The following is a 20,712-nucleotide window of genomic DNA, read 5'->3' as shown; positions in this document are numbered from 1 at the left end:
ATGAGGATGGGCGTGGTCTGACACACGCAGGTCATGACGTTTGTTTTTTACAAATGCGACACAAAGTTTGCTGTTATCAGCCGAGATACTGCTTTATTGTCTGACTTTATTCAGTGTTGGACTTCAGCATGTCTAATATGAGTGACTTTACTCCGAATGAGATCCAACAAGTTTTCAAAACTTACCTGGAAAATCCCCTCTTGTCCATCTATAATGACAGTGGTAAGAATTAACTTATTTTCTGATACTTGTGCATTTTCTACTTTTCACCTGTTGTATATGGTACACTGTACAGAATGTTGCACGGTATCTTATAGGCGTGTAGTGTGAATATCATGCAGGCATAAATGCAAATAGATCAATCGTTTTAAAAGTATGAAAGTGCATCACGAGATTAATCAGAGTTTGAGGTGATTTGATCAGATTCTAATGAATGTTTTATTAATGACACATTTACAGTCATTTTATGAAAAAAAAAGTACCAGAATCCCTCATAGGATAAAATTAAAAAACCTCTCTGGTTACAGATCCAAATAAATGTGGATTACAAATCTATCTAAAAACAGTTTGTGTGCAGCTAAAGAAATGGATTTGAAAAGCTGCTGTATCGTGAGAATAAAGATGTCAAGGTGAACCAACACCTGTAAACTGATCATGGTTTATTGTCTATTATTTGGTGAAGTTTCTCCAGTTACAGGAACATGCAAATAAAAAGTCTAGTTTTCTGTTATTTAATCCTCTGTATGGGAACAAGAAGCTGAATTCCTCCAAAATGTCAGACTAAATATTTTAATAAAAATACTTATGTTGTACTTGTATAAAGTATAAGTGCCCTTATCAATCCTCTGCAACTTACACATGAATTACAAGTCATAGCCTATAAATCACATTCATGTCAGTGGAAACCGGTTGATTTAGCTGTGTCATTTGAATTAAAGACATGGATGTTCTCTCTGAAGTAGGGCAGATTCAAACAGCAGAATGTTTGATCATAATTGTGTCATTGATGCATGAATCTGACATTCATTGTGTTTGGTGTGAAAGCTTGAGCTCTTTCTAATCTGTCGTTACACATTCTCTCATTTCAGTGCGGTTCAAGAGCAACAGAACAAAATGTTCCCTTCTTACCCCGTGTGTATTTCACAGGCATGCTCTGCTATTCTCTGCACATATTTCAATATTACCTTGTTTAAACTCAATTTGTCATTTTAACTCCAGTTAGTTGGATCAAATATAGTCTTATACTGAGGTGACCTTAAACACCACAGTACTTTTTGTAATGGTTAGTTCACTCTAAAATGGAAATTGTCATTATTTACAACATATCCTTGTGTCTATCCAAACACATATGACTATTTCTTCTGTGAAACACAAAAGGATAATATTCGGAGAATATCTTATGAAGTTAATGGGGACTGGGGCTCCAAAAGGGCATCATAAAAGTAGTCCATATGACTCGTGCAAATATGTTCCCAAGGATGAAGGCTAAAGTTGATGTGTGGAATGCAAAGGCCTGTTTTTTCCGTTCACGCATTGTTATTTGAAGCATCTGGTTCATAGGGAACAGCCCTGAAACCAAACGCGACGGTAAACACCTTTGTGGTGATTATAAATACACGCCATGTCTTGCAGAGCATGTACTCCGCACGTGCAGAAGCCCCGCCCAATTAGCGCGCGCTGACATCACGTGTTGGAGGCACGAGCTCACCGTGCGGAAAAATACAACTACACGAGTACATAAATACATTGCAGTGAAGATGTTTTAAAGTACCAAGAAGTTCACTCTAAAGTCGCATGGATATATAGGCTACTGCTTACAGTTCATTTGTGAAAAGTAAGTAAGTAATTTAATAGGCTATAATGTGCCTTTTTGATGCATGTTGTTGGGTCATGATGATGTTGAGTCTATTTTGCCCGTGTCTCGTGTTCAGGGTCATTATAAGGACATTCTTCGTTTGTTTTCGGAACAAAGAGACGAGCGTTTAGCTTGTTTCGCGTATTGTTGTGGCGCTGCCTGCGGATGAACAGTTGACCAATCAGAGAGCTTGCCTGCTTAAATATTCATGTTCCGTTGGTCAGACAACCAATCAGCGCTTCGAGCGGGGCGTTCCTCATGAATATGTAATTGCTTTGCCCAATACGCTACGATCGAGTGGATCTCTACGGTGTTGTTTTGGCAGTTTCTCAAACAGGAACAGGAGGTTTAACGAATATAAGCGATATCGCCGAAGCCTGTTTATTTTCCACGATAATATTGAGCTAATCATGCCCGGACAGGCGTCGGAAACGGTGGCCGTCGGTTCTCAGAAATCTTTTGTTTTAAAGAAGATCAGGAATATTCCGCCTCCAAATATACTGGCGGATCAAGACGACGGTAAGACCATTAAACCTGCCAATATGTAAATCAAATTGGCTACAGATCGTTGTGTTCATCGTGTGTGTTTGTAGTCGTGCACTTGGCTTCACCTCCACAGCTGCCGCGTTCATTGGTTCCTCAAAAGAACAGAAAGTTCCCTCAGAAAAAGTGCTGGTTTATTGACGGTATAAGATGGAAATACCGCGGTACTTTACAATAATAATACCACATTCATGTTTATACTTGATCGTTTTTACAAGTTGCTTCAAATATCATGGTGTACATGTCAATAAAAACATAGCCTATAATTTTATATGACACCCAATTGAATAAACTGCATAGTATGGTGCATATGGTACTTTTTGTTAGTGTTAAGACATTGGGAATAACTGATGTGCTAAAAAACATTAAAACTAGGCAATGTATCATTATTATCATTTGCCACAGTATTACCCTGTTGCTACCATGGCAATACTGTGGTTATTTTGACATGTTCTGTGTAATAATACCATGGTATTTGTTTGAGGAATATTAGTGTAATATCAAAACACAATGGTACAAGAATTTTGACATAATAACTGTATATCAAGTTGCCATGGTATTGTCACCTGATCCCATCAAAGTAACATGATATTTTACCATATGTGTTCCCATGGTCATGGAAAACCTGGAAATTAAATGTTCAAAAGGTGTGGGAACAATGTACATCGTGTTAAAAGAATATTAGTGTCGGGTAAATGAATAAATGTACACGTAAAAAAATAAAAAAGGCACATATGCTCGCATAAAACTTAAATAAATTGCAATGTTTTGACCAATGAAGGTCTTTGTCAGGTCTTCATTTTTAAATCAAGATATAAACCATTATATTAACAATGGTAAATTTACTGAAAAGTACTCTAGTGTTAGTGTTTTCACTCAGGACCTGTAGATTTGTCAGTTATTTTCCTGTATGCTGGCGTCAAAAGAGAGTGTTTTAGTTATTGATCATGCTTTTGTTCACATCATTTACATAATTAACATTAAAATAATATCATCTTGTGGTTTTACCTAATTTGTCCTTTATGGACTTTATTAATAATAGTCTTATCTCACATGATAATAACCCGCTCATAACTCCCATCTCGTTTTAGTGAAAACGAATCAAATCTGATGTTTTCTGACCAGCAACTAACACAGCTAGTTAGTGATAATCAACACTAATCTGTGTGTCATGTGACGGCCAATGTTTAAAGGCCTGAATTTCAAAAAACATGTTGTCAGGAACATGTTCATGTTAGTTAATACGTTAATTAATGTTAACTAATGAACCTTAATGAACAAGTGTTACCTGTATTACATTATGCCTTGTGTTTATAAATCTTTGGTCAGTGTTTCTGTTTAATACATTTTACTTCCTTCCAGAAATAATTGTAGAATTTTTAATCATATGTAAATTTAAAACATCTTATGTCATTTTAATCTAGTTTATTTTTTTTGTTTTATTTTGTTTAATGGTAGAGAATGACAGTGTAAGCTGGCACTGAAATTTCTACAACATACGACTTTTCTTCTTTGATTCTTGATTAAACTGTAGTTCCTCTCATGTACTTTGGAAGTCAGAGTTAACAATACATTGCAATCAATAATAGCCACAGATATGAGCAATAAAATAGGGTTAATATAGTGCTTGTTTAATACATTTTTACTTCCATCCAGAAATCATTGTAGAATTTTTAATCATATGCAAATTTAATCCAGTGTTTTTTTTTGTAAGCTCATTGAAGCTGGCATTGAAATGTCTACAACATACGACTTCTCTCCTGTGATATTTGCCTAAACTGTAGTTCCTCTCTCGCAGACATCGAGAAGGAGAAGCAGGGTTCGGCTGGCGATGGGACGTCGGGGGGCAGTGATGGTTCGGGGGGCGTCTCCGCCTCGCTCACGCCCACCATCTGGAACAAGACCATCCCGTACGACGGCGAGACCTTCCACCTGGAGTACATGGACCTGGACGAGTTCCTGCTGGAGAACGGGATCCCCGTCACGCTGGAGGAGGAGCTGAGCAGGAGCCTGGAGGCCGAACAGCACGCGAGCGGAGACGCGCCGGAGGAAAACACACAAACAAACACACAGATACCTAAGGAGGAGCGGGACGGGGGAGACGAAGAGCCCGAGGAGGACTCGCTCTCTGTGAGGGATGTGGAGGAACAAGAAGTGAGCGATGATGAGACGACAACAGGTGAACAGTTTGTTCCCATCAACAGCTTTAATGTGGCTACTTTTTATTAGCTTAGCTTAAAGTGCAGTTAGCTAGTGTTTCAGAAGAGGAGCTTGACTGCAGGTGAACTACTTGGAAATTGCAAGTTTATAACTCATAATTCTGAGAAGGTAATGAGACGACAACAGGTGAGGTGACAAAACAAGCACGTTTCATTGGTTTTGTACCAGGTAAATAGAAGGGAAGTCAGAATTGTGAGAATTGTGCCTGGTTTCACATGCAGACAGGGCTTAGATTGAGCCAGGATGAGACGACAACAGGTGAGGTGACAAACAAGCACGTTTCATTGGTTTTGTACAAGGTAAACACCTCTGATTGCACAATATTATTATATTATAGCTAGTTATTTCTTCGGATACATGCTAACTCCTCTTAAACAGCTTTAGTTATGTCCTATCAACAGCTTTAATGTGGCTATCTTTAATTATCTTAGCTTAAAGTGCAGTTAGCTAGTGTTTCAGAAGAGGATCTTCATCAGGGTCATTGAGCTTGAGATGTCATGCTGTAGGATCTGAACATGATGACTACATGCTGTCGGCTCACAGGTGTTCTCTCCAGACATCCTGACAGAATCTCTCTGTTCTTCCCCGCCAGACTCCAGAGACGAGGCGGAGCGCGTGACGCCGACCCCGATGGACCCCGAGGAGATCGAGGTGAACGTCTCCTTCCAGCCGGACCCCACAGACCTGGTCCTGTCCAGCGTTCCCGGAGGAGAGCTCTTCAACCCGCGCAAACACCGCTTCTCCGAGGATGAGCTCAAGCCGCAGCCCATGATCAAGAAGGCCAAGAAAGTGTTCGTTGCCGAGGATGCGAAGGTGAGGCTGAAAACTGTCTGAGATTCAGTCATTCAGAACGTGTTTATGTACATCTAGACCTGTCGCTAGTCATCCCGGAAAAATAACGATTACAAATCTGATGCTTAGAAGTTAACATGCTGGTCTTTAGCTATCATGCTAGCTTGCTATTTGGTGTTCTTCACTGCTGAAATCGTAATATAAATGCAAAAATTCATACTGACTGTTCAGTGGATTAATTTGAGATGCCTGTCAGTAACTTCTGATTGATCCATCATACATACAGTCAACATTAATTACTCTTCGCAATCCGTTTCACTTCTGTTATCCAAGTAAAGTGGGCGTTTGGTACCAATGTGGAGCCAGAGCTAGCTAAAAAATGAATTATTCCCAAAAAGACCATGAACTTGAACTAAGAAAATAACTTAATTTTGTGGTGATGTTGACTTTTATTGATCACAATAATGAGCTGCTTTTTCAAAGTCTGAAAATGCAACTGCAAAAGAAAGAAGTATCCATCACTTTCCCATCTCGCTTTTCCACTAAAACACAAGTGCAACATTCGGGTTCTGGGAGTGAAGCCCCCGTTCATTTTCTTTTTAATAGGTGGACTGACTTTAATCTCAGAAGCCTGTAACGACAGACGGTTCACTTTAGTTCAGCTTATTTCTTATATTAATTGTAAAAAAAAAAAAAAGTTTTATCCCCTTATTTTGTCAAGGAGGCGCATGAATGACAAACTCAAAACAAACAGTTGCTGAACACGAGTTCTTCTGGCTTGTTGACTCATAACCAAGTTATCTTTAGAAAGCTGACACTTGAGTTCACTGCAAAAACTGTTATTAGTATAAAGATGTATAAGATCAGACATAAAAACAAAAATTATATATATATTAATGAACATTTAATATTTATTAAATACATTTTGGTGAACTCCACTTTCATGATCCTGCAGAGAAATATCTCTACTTTTATATTTGTATTTGTGTTATTTTAGAATTATTAATATAGCTACTATTTTGGTTTTTATTTATATTTTGAATTTGTTTTGATTTTATATTTTCCCACTTAATTTTAATTAGTCTTTGTTTGTTTTACTTTTATTTTTAATATTGTCATAATTTAAATTTAATTATGTCGTAAATATAATATGTATGTAAATGCTATTAATTTTATATATTATAATTAATATATTTAAATATATTTGGATGAAGAACTACACTAACCATTATCCAGCAGAGGATCAATAGTATCATTAATATACTATTATAGTTTTTGTTACTATTTTTAATGTTTTTTGTTTGTGTTTTTTCATCTTTAATTTTAATAATATTTTTAGTCATTTTGTTCTGCTTTTTTTTTTTTTTTAATGTCTATATTTTTTTAAATGAAAATTGAGTTACTTATTTTAGTACTTTAAGTTAAACTAAACATATTAGAAATGTTTTTATATATGAGTTTATTTCAGTTACCGTTTCTTTTTTCTTTTTTTAAGTAACGAAACAATTTATTTATTGTTTTGTTTGTAAACAATAATATCAGTGTAATTTTGCAGTGAACATAAAATACAGTGTTTCTGTACTGTACAGTAAACAACTTTAAATGAATAGTTTTTTGTTCTTTGATCAGTTTTTAATTATTAAATTGTTTGCGATATTTAAGGGGATTGAACTTCTCGTTAAGTTCACAGCATTCGTCTTTTTGACCGATTTTCAAATACTTCTTTGCTTGAACTCAAACTGTTAATGTTGTGATTCTTCTTGTAGAGCTGCTTGATTTGGTTCATGATTATAACCGTTTTAACAAAGACAAAAAAAAAAAAAAAAGGTTTAAGGGAATTTTGGGAATATTCATAAATTTAAGGGAATTAATAAATTAATAATTAATACATTTAAGGGAATACATTTTTTTAAATACTAAGTTGGCTGACACTATACACTGCACTGTACTTCTGCTGATGCGTTCTTATTAGGGCTGGATATCCAAGCTCTCAATTCGATTTGATTTCGATTCTTGATTCGACTCAATGAATATAGATTTAATACAAATCCTATATTTATAAAAAAAGAACAGTGAACATAAGTTTACAAGTGGTTAATTAATAAAAAGAAATGAAGAGCCACAAACCTGTATATTAAACTCTTTTTATTTTAGGTAAACTTGGGTACATTAAAACAGAGCCCAACTCTATATTTCTAATGCATACAATGAATAGACAGGATTTTGATGCAAGATGAAATTGATGCTGAAAATTGGGCAAGTCAGAACAGTCGCATGCCTTGATCAAACAGGATCTGGTTATTTTATGTTTAAGATAAAACACACATAAAATCTCACAGCATTAGCTGTAAACTGGAGGCTGCAAGCCTATGAACAGTGGAGGAAAACTAACATGGGCCTTTGGGTAATAGATAAATAAATATGGAAAAAAATAGATTTGTTGCGTCTGAGAATCGATTTTGAATCGACCACATTTAAAAAAATTATACTTTTTTTTTTTTTTTTTTTTTTAATTGCCCAGCCCTAGTTCTTATAATACATGAGGCACAGACTATGAAACATGTTTTTGTTAGCTGTTTTTGATGAAGAACATGTAGTGACATGTACATGCGCTGTTTCCCGCAGGATGACAAATACTGGTGTCGGAGGAAGAAGAACAACGTGGCGGCAAAGCGCTCGCGGGACGCCCGGCGCCTGAAGGAGAACCAGATCGCGGTGCGCGCCTCGTTCCTGGAGCGGGAGAACGCAGCGATGCGTCGCGAGGTGGCCGAGCTGCGGAAAGACTGCGGCCGCTGCCAGAAGATCATGTCCCTGTACGAGGCCAAGTACGGTGCGCTGTGAGGGACACACTCACCCGGACACTCATCACTCACTCCGTGGCTGACGCCAGCGTTCAGTAGCGTTTTAAACAAGATCTAACAGTGAAAGGGCACCATATAAGATACCACAGCATGACCTTTGACCCCTCATACCTCATCCACGAACCCCCAGTGTGGCCCGAACAGCGAGTTAAGAGATCATTCAGTGCGGAGACGAGGCGAAGACGCCAACGTGGGCCGAACAGGAAACGTTTCCAGTCTGCGAAAGTTTCCATAAGGCGTTAAAAAACGAGTCTTGAGAGCGTTTGGTCCGAGTAACCGTGACCTCGCGGCTCTTTTCGGCTAGTTTTGAGTGTGCTTTCTCCCCTTGTTTGCACTCGACACGTCGTTATTTATGTTTGTGTACAGGTTTGTTGAAGAAAACACAATATGAAGCTTCTTTATTCCAGAGTCGAGTGCAGATCGACGACGCAGAGAGACGGGAGTCTGTAAATAAATGCGCTTGAGTCCGAGTGTCGTTGCTCTTCCAGACGGATCTCATGATGTGAACGGGACGTTTTTTTAGCTGCATTTTTCCCAAACGCGGCTCGGGACAGTTGGGTTTTAACTGTGAGCGAGGAATCGGACTGGATCTGTTTAGTTTTCAGGGTTTAATCCAGGGCAATAATACGTGACTCATCTTTACCTCAGATTAGATGCATCTAACAAGCGGACGTTTTTATTGGTTTTAACTTTAAATGTTGGTGTTTTGTTTCGTTTGCTGTAGTTGCGTCAGTCATAAAACACAAGCAGAATGAATTTCTGTGCTAAATGTTTTTGGGGTCTTTTTATTCTAATTAATAATGCATTCAATATCGCATTTTTAATGCATTAATAATAATAATAACAATGCATTTTTAGATAAATTCTTGCATTTGTAGACCATTGTGAAATAAATGTGATTGTTTTTTTGAGATGTAAACCGTGCAGTGAGTCGATGACATTAGTCTCACTAGTTCTTCGCTGGTTTTTCAAAGGGACGTTTTTGTTTTGTTTTTTAATAGCAAAAAGTCATAATGTGCTTCCAGTGTTTTATGGATTTTGATAGATTATTAGTTATTATATATGTGGTTTGTTTTCAGTGCTCATAAAAGTCATGACCACAAAGTGTGCTTACAACTTTTTTTTTGTTGAAGAAGCTATGAGAACATCATTTTTATTTTCATATATATATACACATATGTATATAAACATATATGTATATAAACATATATGTATATATATGCATTTTAAAAGCTAATGTAATCAGGATTGTGTTTCTGTAAAACGGGTTACAAGCACTTACAGGCAAAAATATAGTCGTTAGTGCATGCTGATGTCATAGTGATGTCACAGTGGGCGTGTCCTTCTCTTTTGGTATTTTTGTTGTTTTAAATGAGCGTAGCGCGCTGCTCTTTTTTACTCCTGTTTGATTTCATTTCATTCTTCCAACCAAACAATACAAAACTTTCTTCTGTCAGTCACTGTGTTTTTAATGAAGTTTGAATTTCTAGGCCGATTTTATTGATTTAAACTGAATTGTGACTGAATTTAAATGTCATTTAAATCTGTTACATAAACTCCAGACTGTGTCAGACTCTATAAAGCTCAATGTAGCAAATTACTTTGTCTGTAATAAAACCATTTAACTTGCATTTTTAAAAATGTTTTTTTTTTTTTTTTTAAACAGTGATGTTTTGTTTTTATAAAAAGACACTTTCCTCGTGTTATGCAGTATGTTATGACTGTATCTTGTATCATGCATATTAATAAAGGAAGATATAAATGATCTAACCTTGTTGAGGTCATGATGGATGTGCGCTGTGATTGGCTGTTGCTGGTGACGTCACGTGCGCTAGACATCTGCAGTGGCGACAGTGATGAATGAATGACCTTGCGCGTGCACGCGAGCAGCTGTGCGGTAATGTTTACATTTAACGCGATTTTCGATTCGACTGCGATGCTTTTCCGTTATTATTCAATGTAAACACGCGCTAGACTGGCACGTTGAATCGTTGCGCTCGCGCATGACGTGGCGTTCTAAAAACGCGGAGCTCAAGTTTAAAGAAGTTCGGCTTTTAAAAAACGCGTTTTTCGTTCCATTTTCCCGCGTTTGCGGTTATTAAAAGAGCGCGTTCTCTGTGAACCGGTCCTGATTCTATACAAATATATCTGGTTTTGTTTGTAGATGGATCGCACGTCTATCCTTTGAAGTGGTGTGTGTGTGTGTGTGTGTGTGTGTGTGTGTGTGTGTGTGTGTGTGTGTGTGTTTTCCTCCTCCATGCGTCGGATTCATTCATTATTATTCTCAGCGTGATGTTGCGTAACAATCATCCGAACACCCGAGCGTCGTTACATAACATCTGCTTCAGAGACACAATGTGTGTGTCTGACTCTGAAGAGAGAGAATGAAGTCACCTCTATCTTAGAGGCGAGCACATGTATTCTCTTATTTAAACATGAAGATGAAGTCTCAGGATTTTATGTGATTAATCAAAGTGTTTTTATGGTCAGACATTCTCAAGATTTCTCATCAGGTTATGGTTTAGTTCATGTGCTGAGAGACACTAAACATCACAGTTTGATTGGTAATAAATGAACACAAATGTAAGAATAACACATGTAATGAAACACCCACACGCCTCATTTAATTTAAACAGCAACATGTAGCCTACATTTGATTTTTAAAAAGTTAGTACTAATATTAGTTAATGCACTGTGAACTAACAGGAACAATTAAATGTTTATTACTAGCCGATTTTATAAAAAAGAAATGTGTTAATGTTATGATCACTTCCATATCTCCTGATGTACCTCCAGCATGTTAAACATCATGTAATTGATTCATTACCTGAGTTTATTTACTGACATCCTGATTTGTTTATTTTATTTTTGGCTGAAAGTCTTCTTGCTGTTCTATAGGATGACATTCTTGTCTCAAACATGTTCTTTTGATACAAGCAAAATAACCCGGGCAGTTTTTTTTCTCATGCCTTTTTTTCTTTTTTTATCAACACAAAATCTCATTAAATGAACTTGATCTTCCAGGGTCCAGGTGCTCATAAAATTTCATCTGGATCAGAATTATCTAGATTTGGAAATCCCATGTTTTACTATCCAGGATGAGGTAATCCATCTTACTTTTGTGCTGGTTTTTCTAAGCAAAATAGGATTGGATCCAGATACACACTGATTACCAGCTCAATGCAAGCGGCTAGCTTTACAGCAACAGGTGGAAGAGTCGATGCGAGACACTTTAAGAGCTTAATATGAAGAGAAAGAAAACATCATAAACAACACCTTCCATTTTCAATGTCCTTTAACGAATCAGACCCAGAAAAGGCAGACGTAAGATAAAGAAAAGCCACAAACAAACTTATTGTAGACGTGTTGGTCAATCACTACAATGAAAACATTTAGACAGATTTAAACAGCCATGAAAAAAAAAAAAAAAAATTCCAATTGAAGTTCGATAAAATAAAGATAAAACATGCGTTTTGAACTGTATTGGAAAACGACATTGCAACGACCCCATGTAAACAGTTCTGTGTCTTGATTGGCTGTGGTTGGGGGTCAGAGGTTGTGACCCTGAGCTTTATCAACACAGGTGTTCAAACAGCTGGTCTGGAATACAGCCTGAGAACAGGACCGAGGTTATCATAATAACATGTTGAAATGTTTTCATTCTGCACTTATAGTGTTGAAAAACAAACACAATGACCTGCTGAGAAAAGATGGATATTCATCAGAAAGCTAGTCAAAAATTAAACTTGTCCAGCCCATCTTATTGATTCATAAACTCTTTTTTGAAATGAATCATTACCCTTTTCTGAAGCAAGCCAATTCAATTCAAATTAATTAATCAAATTAAAAGATACCCAGAGCTGGAGTTGTTTTGTAAACCTGAAAACTTTTATTGATATTTTCTGTAACGGTTCAGTTTTGCTTTGCATTACATTGCGATACTATCAGAAAATTCTCAAATTGCATATTTATTAGGATTGTTTGCCAATTAGAATAGACTGATAAAATTATAAATGTTTGTATTTGTGTACACTTAAGGGTCAATAATATTGATAATGTAAGAAAAACCTACACTGACCAAAGGAGGAACCACTGGCTGAACATTTTGGGTTTGAGGTTTATCAAGTATACAGGCATGCTATGGAATAATTAATCTACTTCATGACGTTAAAACATTACGAAAATCAAACCCTTCAAGAGCTTCAACATCCTTCAATAAACAGGAGAAAATGACAAACAAAAATAACTAAAACAAAAAAAGGTATTTGAATGACTTCTACAGAAAGTACGTTCAGCACTTTGTTAAACATTTTATTAGTCATTTCATCTTGCATATATTTATATTCATATAGTTATTTCTGAAAAAAATAACTTCAGCACGTAAGAAACTAAACAAAAGATCTCAAACATAAGAAATATATACATATTTATGTCATCATGGTATATATCTCTTAATTTGCTTTATAAATGCCATAGAGAACTCTTTTGAAAAAACACGAAAAAATATAGAAAAATTGTAAATAAATTACAAACAAATGTAAAAATACAACCAGTCATAGCATTTATAGAGAAATCTAAACCCCACCCACCCCAAATGAAATCAATGGAACGATTGAAATATTCACGAAGCTGACGTTCACATTTCAACGTCAGCGAGGGACGTCACAACAGGGTCAGGACGTACATACAGTCTCACCCAAAACCCTTCATTTTTAATACAATCTTTAAACTACATTACCAAGCTATAGTTCAGACATAATTGGCATTAAAGGGCAAGTAAAAAGGACCTTTAGCATCTAGCATATAGAGTTTATTGTGAGGCCTTACGAGAGTTTCCAAAGGCCCGATGCGTAAAGTGCAACGCGGCAGGACGGGACGGAACGCTGAGGGGGAAGTGATGTCATAAACGGAACCCATCATAAGGCTCCAACCTTCAAGAAGATTCTAGAACGCAAGCCTCCATCCCAGCACAATAAAACACTTAACAAAACACAGCCACTGCAGTCAGAATATGAGGTAACATTCAGAGTCCTGGAGCTGAGAAAACAAAGTGCAATTTTCACGGGAGCATCTCTCCCAAACTACGATTTATGACCTCTGGAATGCATAAACAATGCATTGAATTCAACATGCTGGAAAGGTAATCTGAGGGTCTCTGCACCAATGACCTTTAATCTCGTGCCCCACCCCTTCAAAGACATTTAGCGGTTTATCAAAACCTCCTCTGCTCCTAAACCGGTACCTTCTGACCGAGAACCTACGTGTAAGAGCGAAACCAATAAGACCCGCACAACAATCCTCCAATCATTCTGCCTGTTCTTCTTCTGTGGCTGAACTTACGAGATCTTGAGAGAATGCGAAAATGTACGACATCAATCCACAATCTGACTCTTGACGGCACTAGAAAAGGGTTCAAACACTGGCTGGTTTCATCAGGATTTGGCTTAATGCGTTCAAACTGAAAAGGAGAATCCTAAAGTTAAACCATTGTACAGAATGTGCAAGTCATGAGCACAAGACCCACATCGGTTCAGAGAACCGTCATAAAATTACCATAAATCCTCAATTATGACCACTGAGGTGCAACCGAACTGTTAACGTGGCTGATATCTCCAGAGAGTCATATTTCTGACATGAACACAATGCCAGAAATCCCTTTTTAGCATCTAGAATCTTCCATAAGAATATTAGCTTTTTTTTTTTTTTTCAGAATCAATTTTAAAAGGAGCAGTCAAAGCATAAATCATCAGATTGTGTAGACAAACAATTGGGAAACCATAATCAAGTGACTCATTACTGAAAAACAACAAAAGCAATAACATCTGTGTAACAGGAGGCTGGTTACTCCAACTAATAAAAAAAATAAAAAAAACATCATGAAACAAGAAACAAATGATTGGTAAGGTAACAATCACAAGCAATACTCAGTTAGTAGTCATAACACTCTTTGATTTGTCATGGTGGTAAGTAACAATGATTCATTAAGGAGGAAAAAGGAAAGTCTTTCAGCATTGGGATCTCTTCAGCTCTGAGACTTTAGTTGGCCAACACCACGGGTTGAAAGGCCTGGCCGGAGTACTGCAGGTTGTATCCGAGTCCTTCCACAAATGGAGGCTTATCCATGAAGGAAATTCCACTGTTGGCCCCAATGATTCCCACAGCCTGGCCTGGTGGGGGGCTGGAGAACGGGTCGAAGGAAGCGTGTGGGTGCGGACCCTGGAACGGGGTGATTGGTGCAACTTCTGCATCGAAGTAGAGGGGCCTCTGGGAAATGGGAAACACAAACTCTTTGGCATTAGGAGACAATTGGCTTGGGATGGGTCCAGCCAGAGAGTGCATGGAAAGGGAAAGGGGTTTGTGGTTGACCAGCCCTGGTGGGGAGATGGAGTTGGGAGAGCGGGTGATCATCCTCTGCTGGGGAGCTACGACGACAACACCAGGACTAGAGGAAACTCCAGGGTTCCCACACTTCTTCATCTTCGTGGAGCCAAATTTGGTGGCGGCGAAGCTGGCTGTGGTGAAGGTGATTGGCTGAGGTGTTGGCCTGGAGCTGGACGGAGGGTAGATGAGGCTGGTGCTTGGCGGAGACGGGGTGGATGTGTTGGAGGAATGAGTGCTGGGATTGGTGGGAGTGCTGGGAGTGGCGTAACTGAACAACCCTGGGCAAGATGAGGTAGAAAGTGGAGTTGGCGAACTGGAGAGCGACGGTAGCATGACCGGCGACACCTGGCCTCCGATGGGAACGAACACCTGAGCCTCTGGGTTAAAGCCCAGATTCTTGACTTCCTCGAACTCCAGGTCTCCACCGAGCATGACGTCGGATCTTTCGGCCTCGCATCCTAAACCTGCCGGATCCTCCATGTAGAGGACTTTAATTGCACCCTTTTCCCCTATCTGGTAGGACACTTCATAAGGGTCGATCCAAATGCTGAGCTCGGGGGGAACGTTGGCTCGGACCTCCTCGGTGTCCAGACCACTTCTTCTGGCTGCCAGCTCCACCACGGGGTCCCTGGGAGCCCCCAGATGGAGGCACCGGAAGGCAGAGCCACGTAAAGGAACCTCGGGGTACCAGTGACCTTCGAAACGGGACACCAGGATACGCTCCAACTCCTCGCCAAACAGATCAGCCCTGCGGCGCGGGAGCTTGTTGTACAAATATGACACGATGAAGTTCAATGCAACCTTCACCTCCAGATGCATGATGAATTTGATTATTTCTTGGGAGTTCTTTTGGTGATACAGGGACCTACGGCCGTCTTAACATCTCTTGCAAATATTAAGGTGAAAGTCTTTAATATGAGCCTTAAATGTCAATTTAAAAGCAAGGGCCTCTGATTTTTGGATTGTTGCTTAGAAATTGCTTAAAAGTGATTGTCAGAGACCAGTTGATTTTTAAAACTCCAGAATTGGCACTGAAGTCCAAAGATGGAGCAGCAGCTCTCCGAGATCCAGTTTCTTCAAAGCCTCTGGAAAGACAAAGACAGACTGGTTAAACAACTATAAATACACAATTCATTGACTGTCAGTGTGCATGTGTGTTTGTTTCAACAGATGCTGAGGCCAAGGTACCAATCCGTGATTATCCTTATGAAATCCCTCATCTGTCCCGTTGGCTAAAGCACTTAGGATTACATGTGCTAAGAGAGGAAAATTTCAACACCAAATGCACTTGGTACACTTACACTAGCTTACAGTCTAGCTGTAATTCCATTTTACCAGTAAAATGACATTTAAAGTGCATATAGTGAAAAAGAAAAAGACAATTCTGAACATGCCAGAGTTTACTTTCTTCAGGAAAAAAAATAAATAACCCAAGGTTTATGCCGTATAATTTACCTGCACATGAAATTGAGATGGGAGAAAGCATGACATTATTGTTTTTAAATGAGGCCGACCATTCATCTAATGACAACACGTACTTTCTGTAGTAGATTATAATTTGAATAACTAAAGATCAAGTGTATTCACTTGAATACTCACATATCTGAGAGGAAACCTTAGAAAGTGCTGATAAAATGGTGCTCCTGAAAGAACGTTTAAAAAAACTACACCTCCCAGCATGCACCACGCCACAGCTTTTGGCGTCATCACCACGCGTGTGAATGTTGATGTGACGCCTCCGCACTTTTCAAAACACCGATAAGCTCCGTTAAAACCAGTACATTAAATGCACTGCAATCGTTAGATTTATAATGGAGTCGGATTCGCGATGAGTTTCAGCATATACGAGGACGGTCACTGCCGGTAAATGTAATGCAATACATATGATTATTTATAAAAGAGACGCGTTTCACGGCCGCTCATACAGAGACAGGCCAATAAATCATAAATACCAGCACTATTATTATAACATCGCATACAGGCATCATGCATTTAAAACTCGTTTTAGACATATGGAGACAGATGATAAAACTGATTTGACAATTTCCTTGTGCAATTATCTTATGCACAGTGACAGCGATTTAATAATGATAGCTGCCAATTGTAACGTTTGCAAATCAAATATAATCTTGTCTATATTCTCGGCGGTCATGTAATTATATCCATAGTGTTGATATCCATAACTGATATGATAAAGTAAACGATCGCGTAACTATTAAAATAAATAAAAAAATTCATGTCGGGCATTCAATGTCACTCAATGTCAACGTTTGATCACATGCCATAACATAAACAACTGCATTTGTTCGTCTGGCTTAATAGACTTCCTTAATTATTCACAAGCCTGGTTGATTGTTAACACTCCCGCCATCAGATACAAAACACATCCAGCAGATTCACATTATCTGCAAACTAAATAACAGAAGCTTCAACTCACAACAACCAGAAGTCTCATTAATCTTTAGACTTTACTCAGTTTCTCTTCTATTATTGTTATTACTATTAGTATTTGGAGGGATCCAAACAAATATCCAACACAAGACATTCAAACATAATAGTGTAACATGACAACAGAAACACTAAAGCAGCACACACTGTTCTGACGGGATGCAGTGTGTGTGTGTGTGTTGGGGGGGGGGGGGGGGGGTTCCCTTAAATAAAGTGTTTTTCCAACACATGCAACATGAAAACTGAAATGTCTAACTCCAAGAGAAACCACAGAGGTTTAATTCAAATCTGCAAATCCTGTGCACTCTGTGTTTTCCATACACACAAAAAACTATAACAGAACAACATGTTCCCTGAAGTTACTCCTGACAGTCAGACATGAAATGAGCTTATAAATACAGCAGCTCTGTTAAACACTCACAGCACACAGATAAATAATCAGCTTTTGCAAACCTTAGGCCTGTTTCAGTCCTCTCAACACACCATTAAAGCCAAGGACATCTGTGCAAACACACATTTTATCATCAATTTAAATGGCAACACCATACAGCTGCACGCAAATGCCTCAAATATTAGGCCTGTCAATTAGTAGCCTATCATATTATTGCATCTTTAGATTTGTTTCCTCTCAAGTCTAAAATGGACGACAACTCATCAGTCATTCAAAAGAAAAACAAAGATTCGCTATGAATGTGTCCATGCAACACGTCCCAGCACAAATACATTCTGCTTGTATTCTTGATAATTATAAATCAAGTACTTACTGATTCAAAGCTTGTGTTTCTATCCTGCGCTTATGGATTCCATTAATTACATAAGTTTCAATAATCATGCGTTGAAGAAATCCTTCACAGAGAACCACTGCGTTTTGTTCCGTTTGACTGAAACGCACTTTTATTGAGATTTTATTTAATTTTATGTTTATTCATGGCGTGACGTCTCCCCACTCCCGCACGCGCCCGTGTAAACTTCACTGTTTTGCAGCCTCGTGCATTTATATCGCAGCGCACGCGCTCGCGCCGCCCACAACTGTGACGTGTTTTCAGCTGGAACTACTTACGGATTAGATCTGCGCGCATTAATAAAAACAATAATAATATCCTGCAAGATGTAACAGTAACTTTAAATGACACTGGTTTAGGACAATATGAATCCGACTCTACTTAAAGTATAAAGTTATGCTTTGTTATACATTTAATGTATCTACTTTACAAATTTTATATCCACAAAGATAAGTTCAACATAAAACCAATGTTTAATTGTATTTTCGAAAGATTTTAAAAAGTATTTCAAAACCATTTCATCTTCAGTAAATAATAGAAAGCAAGAGTGTTTTCAATTTGCAATGCCTTTAATTTGTATACTCGAGCCTGATTGATGTATAAATTAATTTCTTACCCTCCTGTTTTTTTTTTTTTTTTTTTTTTTTTTTTGCTGTTGTTTTCCCTCGTATCTTTATTATTTTTCGTTTGCTGTCTTTAGCAAATTATTTTTTTTTTTAATCATTGTATTCTGTTAACAATGGTTTTATTGTCATAATATAGATCTGTGCACAACCCACGCGGATTCATAAACGGTCATACGTTTTATAAAATGCTCTAAAGTCAAGAAACTTTTACAAATATTATAGATGAATGAAGCAATGTTTACTTTTAATAAAGCATGTTTTTACTAGGCCTATTTTATTATCTATAATTTTAAAGACATGTCGATTTGACACTTTTATTTGTCTCAGATATATTCCTGTTTCAACAACCGCCGGTTTATGTTTATTTTACTTCGTCTCTAATTAATTTGGCGAAGTAATGTTTCCATCTGTGAGGCTGTGCTGCGGAAGGCTAAAAATAAAAGATGTCATAGCAACAATGTAGCTATTGGCTGGGAAACGCGAGGAGCGGCTGGCCATTGGTCGAGAGCAGCGTCCACTCAGCAGGGGGCGTGGTGACGTTTGCTTCAGCGTGTGCAACGTGCATTATGGGAATTGGAGTTTCCAAAGAATATAACAAAACAATATAGGCTACATGCTATTGCAAAGTGATTATATAAACTTAAAAGGGCCTATGAAAATTAAATGTAACTTGACCTCATCCTAAAAATTTAAACACAAATACTTAAGTGCTTAAGAAAATTATCGGTAACACTTTACAATAAGGTTAATTAGTTACCATTAGTTAATGTATACTAACACTGAGCAATACATTTGTTATAGTATTTATTAATCTTTGTTAATAGTTAATAATAAACAGCTGTTCATTGTTTGTTCATGTTAGTTCACAGTGCATTAACTAATGTTAACAAATACAACCTTTGATTTTAATAACGTAGTAGTAACTGTTGAAATTAATATTAACTGGGATTAATAAGTGCTGAAGAAGTATTGTTCATTCTTAGTTCATGTTAACTAATGAACCTTATTGTAAAGTGTTACCAAATTATCTTGTCATGTTTGTTCACTAAATATCTCAGAAACTCAACAGATGTCTCATAATTCGTACTATAAGACAGTGTAAGGAATTATTTCAGTCATAATGTTCACATGCTTACTAAAATATCCTATCTGTTGTAAAACTGACATTTTAATAGCTGGTGTTGCACTGAACCAAGCGTCTAAACATTTACACAGTCTCTGATCTGTTTCTAACAGACTAAACTGTGTTAATAAACATGTTTTTCAGCAGTGCCCTCTGCTATTGCTAACTATAGTGCGTGGTTGATGAATCTCAGGTCTTTTAGAAGAAGAAGGTTTCAGTAAGAGCTGCACAAACTCTGGAACCAGCATTTAAAAGACTGCAGATATGTAAACATACGAATTAGCCAAAAGAAGAGTCAAAGGGGGGCATTTAAAGGGATAGTGCATTAAAAATTAAAGTATGGCTATTCACTCACTCTCAAGTTGTTCCAAACCTTTATGAATTTCTTTGTTCTGCTGAACACAAAAGAAGATATTTTGAAGATTGTCAGTAATCAAACAGTTGTGGGTCACCATTGACTTCCATAGTATATATATATATTTCTATCCATACAATGGAAGTTAATGGGGACCAGAAACTGTTTGGTTACCAACATTCTTCAAAATATCTTCTTTTGGGTGTGTAAATGATTTTCATTTTTGGGTGAACTACCCCTTTAAATACAATGCTTTTTAAAATAAGTCGCAATGCCTTAAAAATTGTTGCAACTATAAGACATTTATGGCATATGATTTTAATATCTGACAAATCTTAGAGATAAAATCACCACCTATAAAACAGAAATTAGCCTAACAAAGTTACAATACATGAAATTCTGAAATGAACGCAGTGTATGCTATTTTATTATAGCCTAAGTATTACAGGATAGGAGAGCCTATGCATCAACATCTTTTTAGAAAATAAAAAGAGGGTTTTATTATTATTATTGAACACAAAAATATACAGAATGACAATATATTACATGCCATGGAGCAAGAAAATAACGTACCCTTTTAAAAGATTCACAGTTTTCACAGCTTTCTTATTAGAAAAATCAGAAATCAGATGCATATAGAGTTTTACATCTTCAAGAAAAAGGCTGAAGAAAGGCTTAATTTACTTAATTTACACTTATGCATGCTATAACATATTTAGACTATGA

The 20,712-nt window shown here is 37.4% G+C and overlaps 2 protein-coding genes across 4 annotated transcripts; one reads left to right on the top strand and one right to left on the bottom strand.

Annotated features, from left to right (window-relative positions):
* On the top strand, positions 1–10,036 carry tefb (TEF transcription factor, PAR bZIP family member b). Of its 2 annotated transcripts, none has more exons than XM_084387176.1 (4): positions 1–222; positions 4,197–4,577; positions 5,211–5,431; positions 8,036–10,036. In XM_084387176.1, the coding sequence occupies exons 1-4, from the start codon at positions 129–131 to the stop codon at positions 8,249–8,251; spliced, it is 912 nt and encodes a 303-aa protein (XP_084243302.1). In that variant the 5' UTR covers positions 1–128; the 3' UTR covers positions 8,252–10,036. The 2 variants fall into 2 exon arrangements, with proteins under 2 accessions (XP_084243302.1, XP_084243301.1); XM_084387175.1 differs by lacking the exon at positions 1–222 and adding an exon at positions 2,145–2,374.
* Positions 9,446–18,070, bottom strand: tob2 (transducer of ERBB2, 2). Of its 2 annotated transcripts, XM_084387116.1 has the most exons (3): positions 17,865–18,070; positions 17,554–17,601; positions 9,446–15,737 (listed from the first exon to the last, which is right to left on the bottom strand). In XM_084387116.1, exon 3 carries the CDS (start codon positions 15,469–15,471, stop codon positions 14,308–14,310), a length of 1,164 nt encoding a protein of 387 aa, XP_084243242.1. In that variant the 5' UTR covers positions 15,472–15,737; positions 17,554–17,601; positions 17,865–18,070; the 3' UTR covers positions 9,446–14,307. The 2 variants fall into 2 exon arrangements, with proteins under 2 accessions (XP_084243242.1, XP_084243241.1); XM_084387115.1 differs by lacking the exon at positions 17,554–17,601.
* Between the last annotated feature and the right edge of the window lie 2,642 nt (positions 18,071–20,712).

This window comes from Rutilus rutilus, assembly GCF_951802725.1.
Source record: "Rutilus rutilus genome assembly, chromosome: 1".
NCBI lineage: Eukaryota > Metazoa > Chordata > Actinopteri > Cypriniformes > Leuciscidae > Rutilus > Rutilus rutilus.
The sequence above is the reverse complement of the archived record's forward strand: the minus strand, read 5'-3'. Positions and strand labels throughout refer to the sequence as shown.

Bases quoted from the DNA above. Each gene is read 5' to 3' on its own strand.
- tefb (XM_084387175.1), top strand. From the start codon at position 2,266: ATGCCCGGACAGGCGTCGGAAACGGTGGCCGTCGGTTCTCAGAAATCT. The intron at 4,578-5,210 runs GTGAACAGTTTG...CTTCCCCGCCAG, and splicing joins CGATGATGAGACGACAACAG to ACTCCAGAGACGAGGCGGAG. The intron at 5,432-8,035 runs GTGAGGCTGAAA...TGTTTCCCGCAG, and splicing joins TCGTTGCCGAGGATGCGAAG to GATGACAAATACTGGTGTCG.
- tob2 (XM_084387116.1), bottom strand. From the start codon at position 15,471: ATGCATCTGGAGGTGAAGGTTGCATTGAACTTCATCGTGTCATATTTG.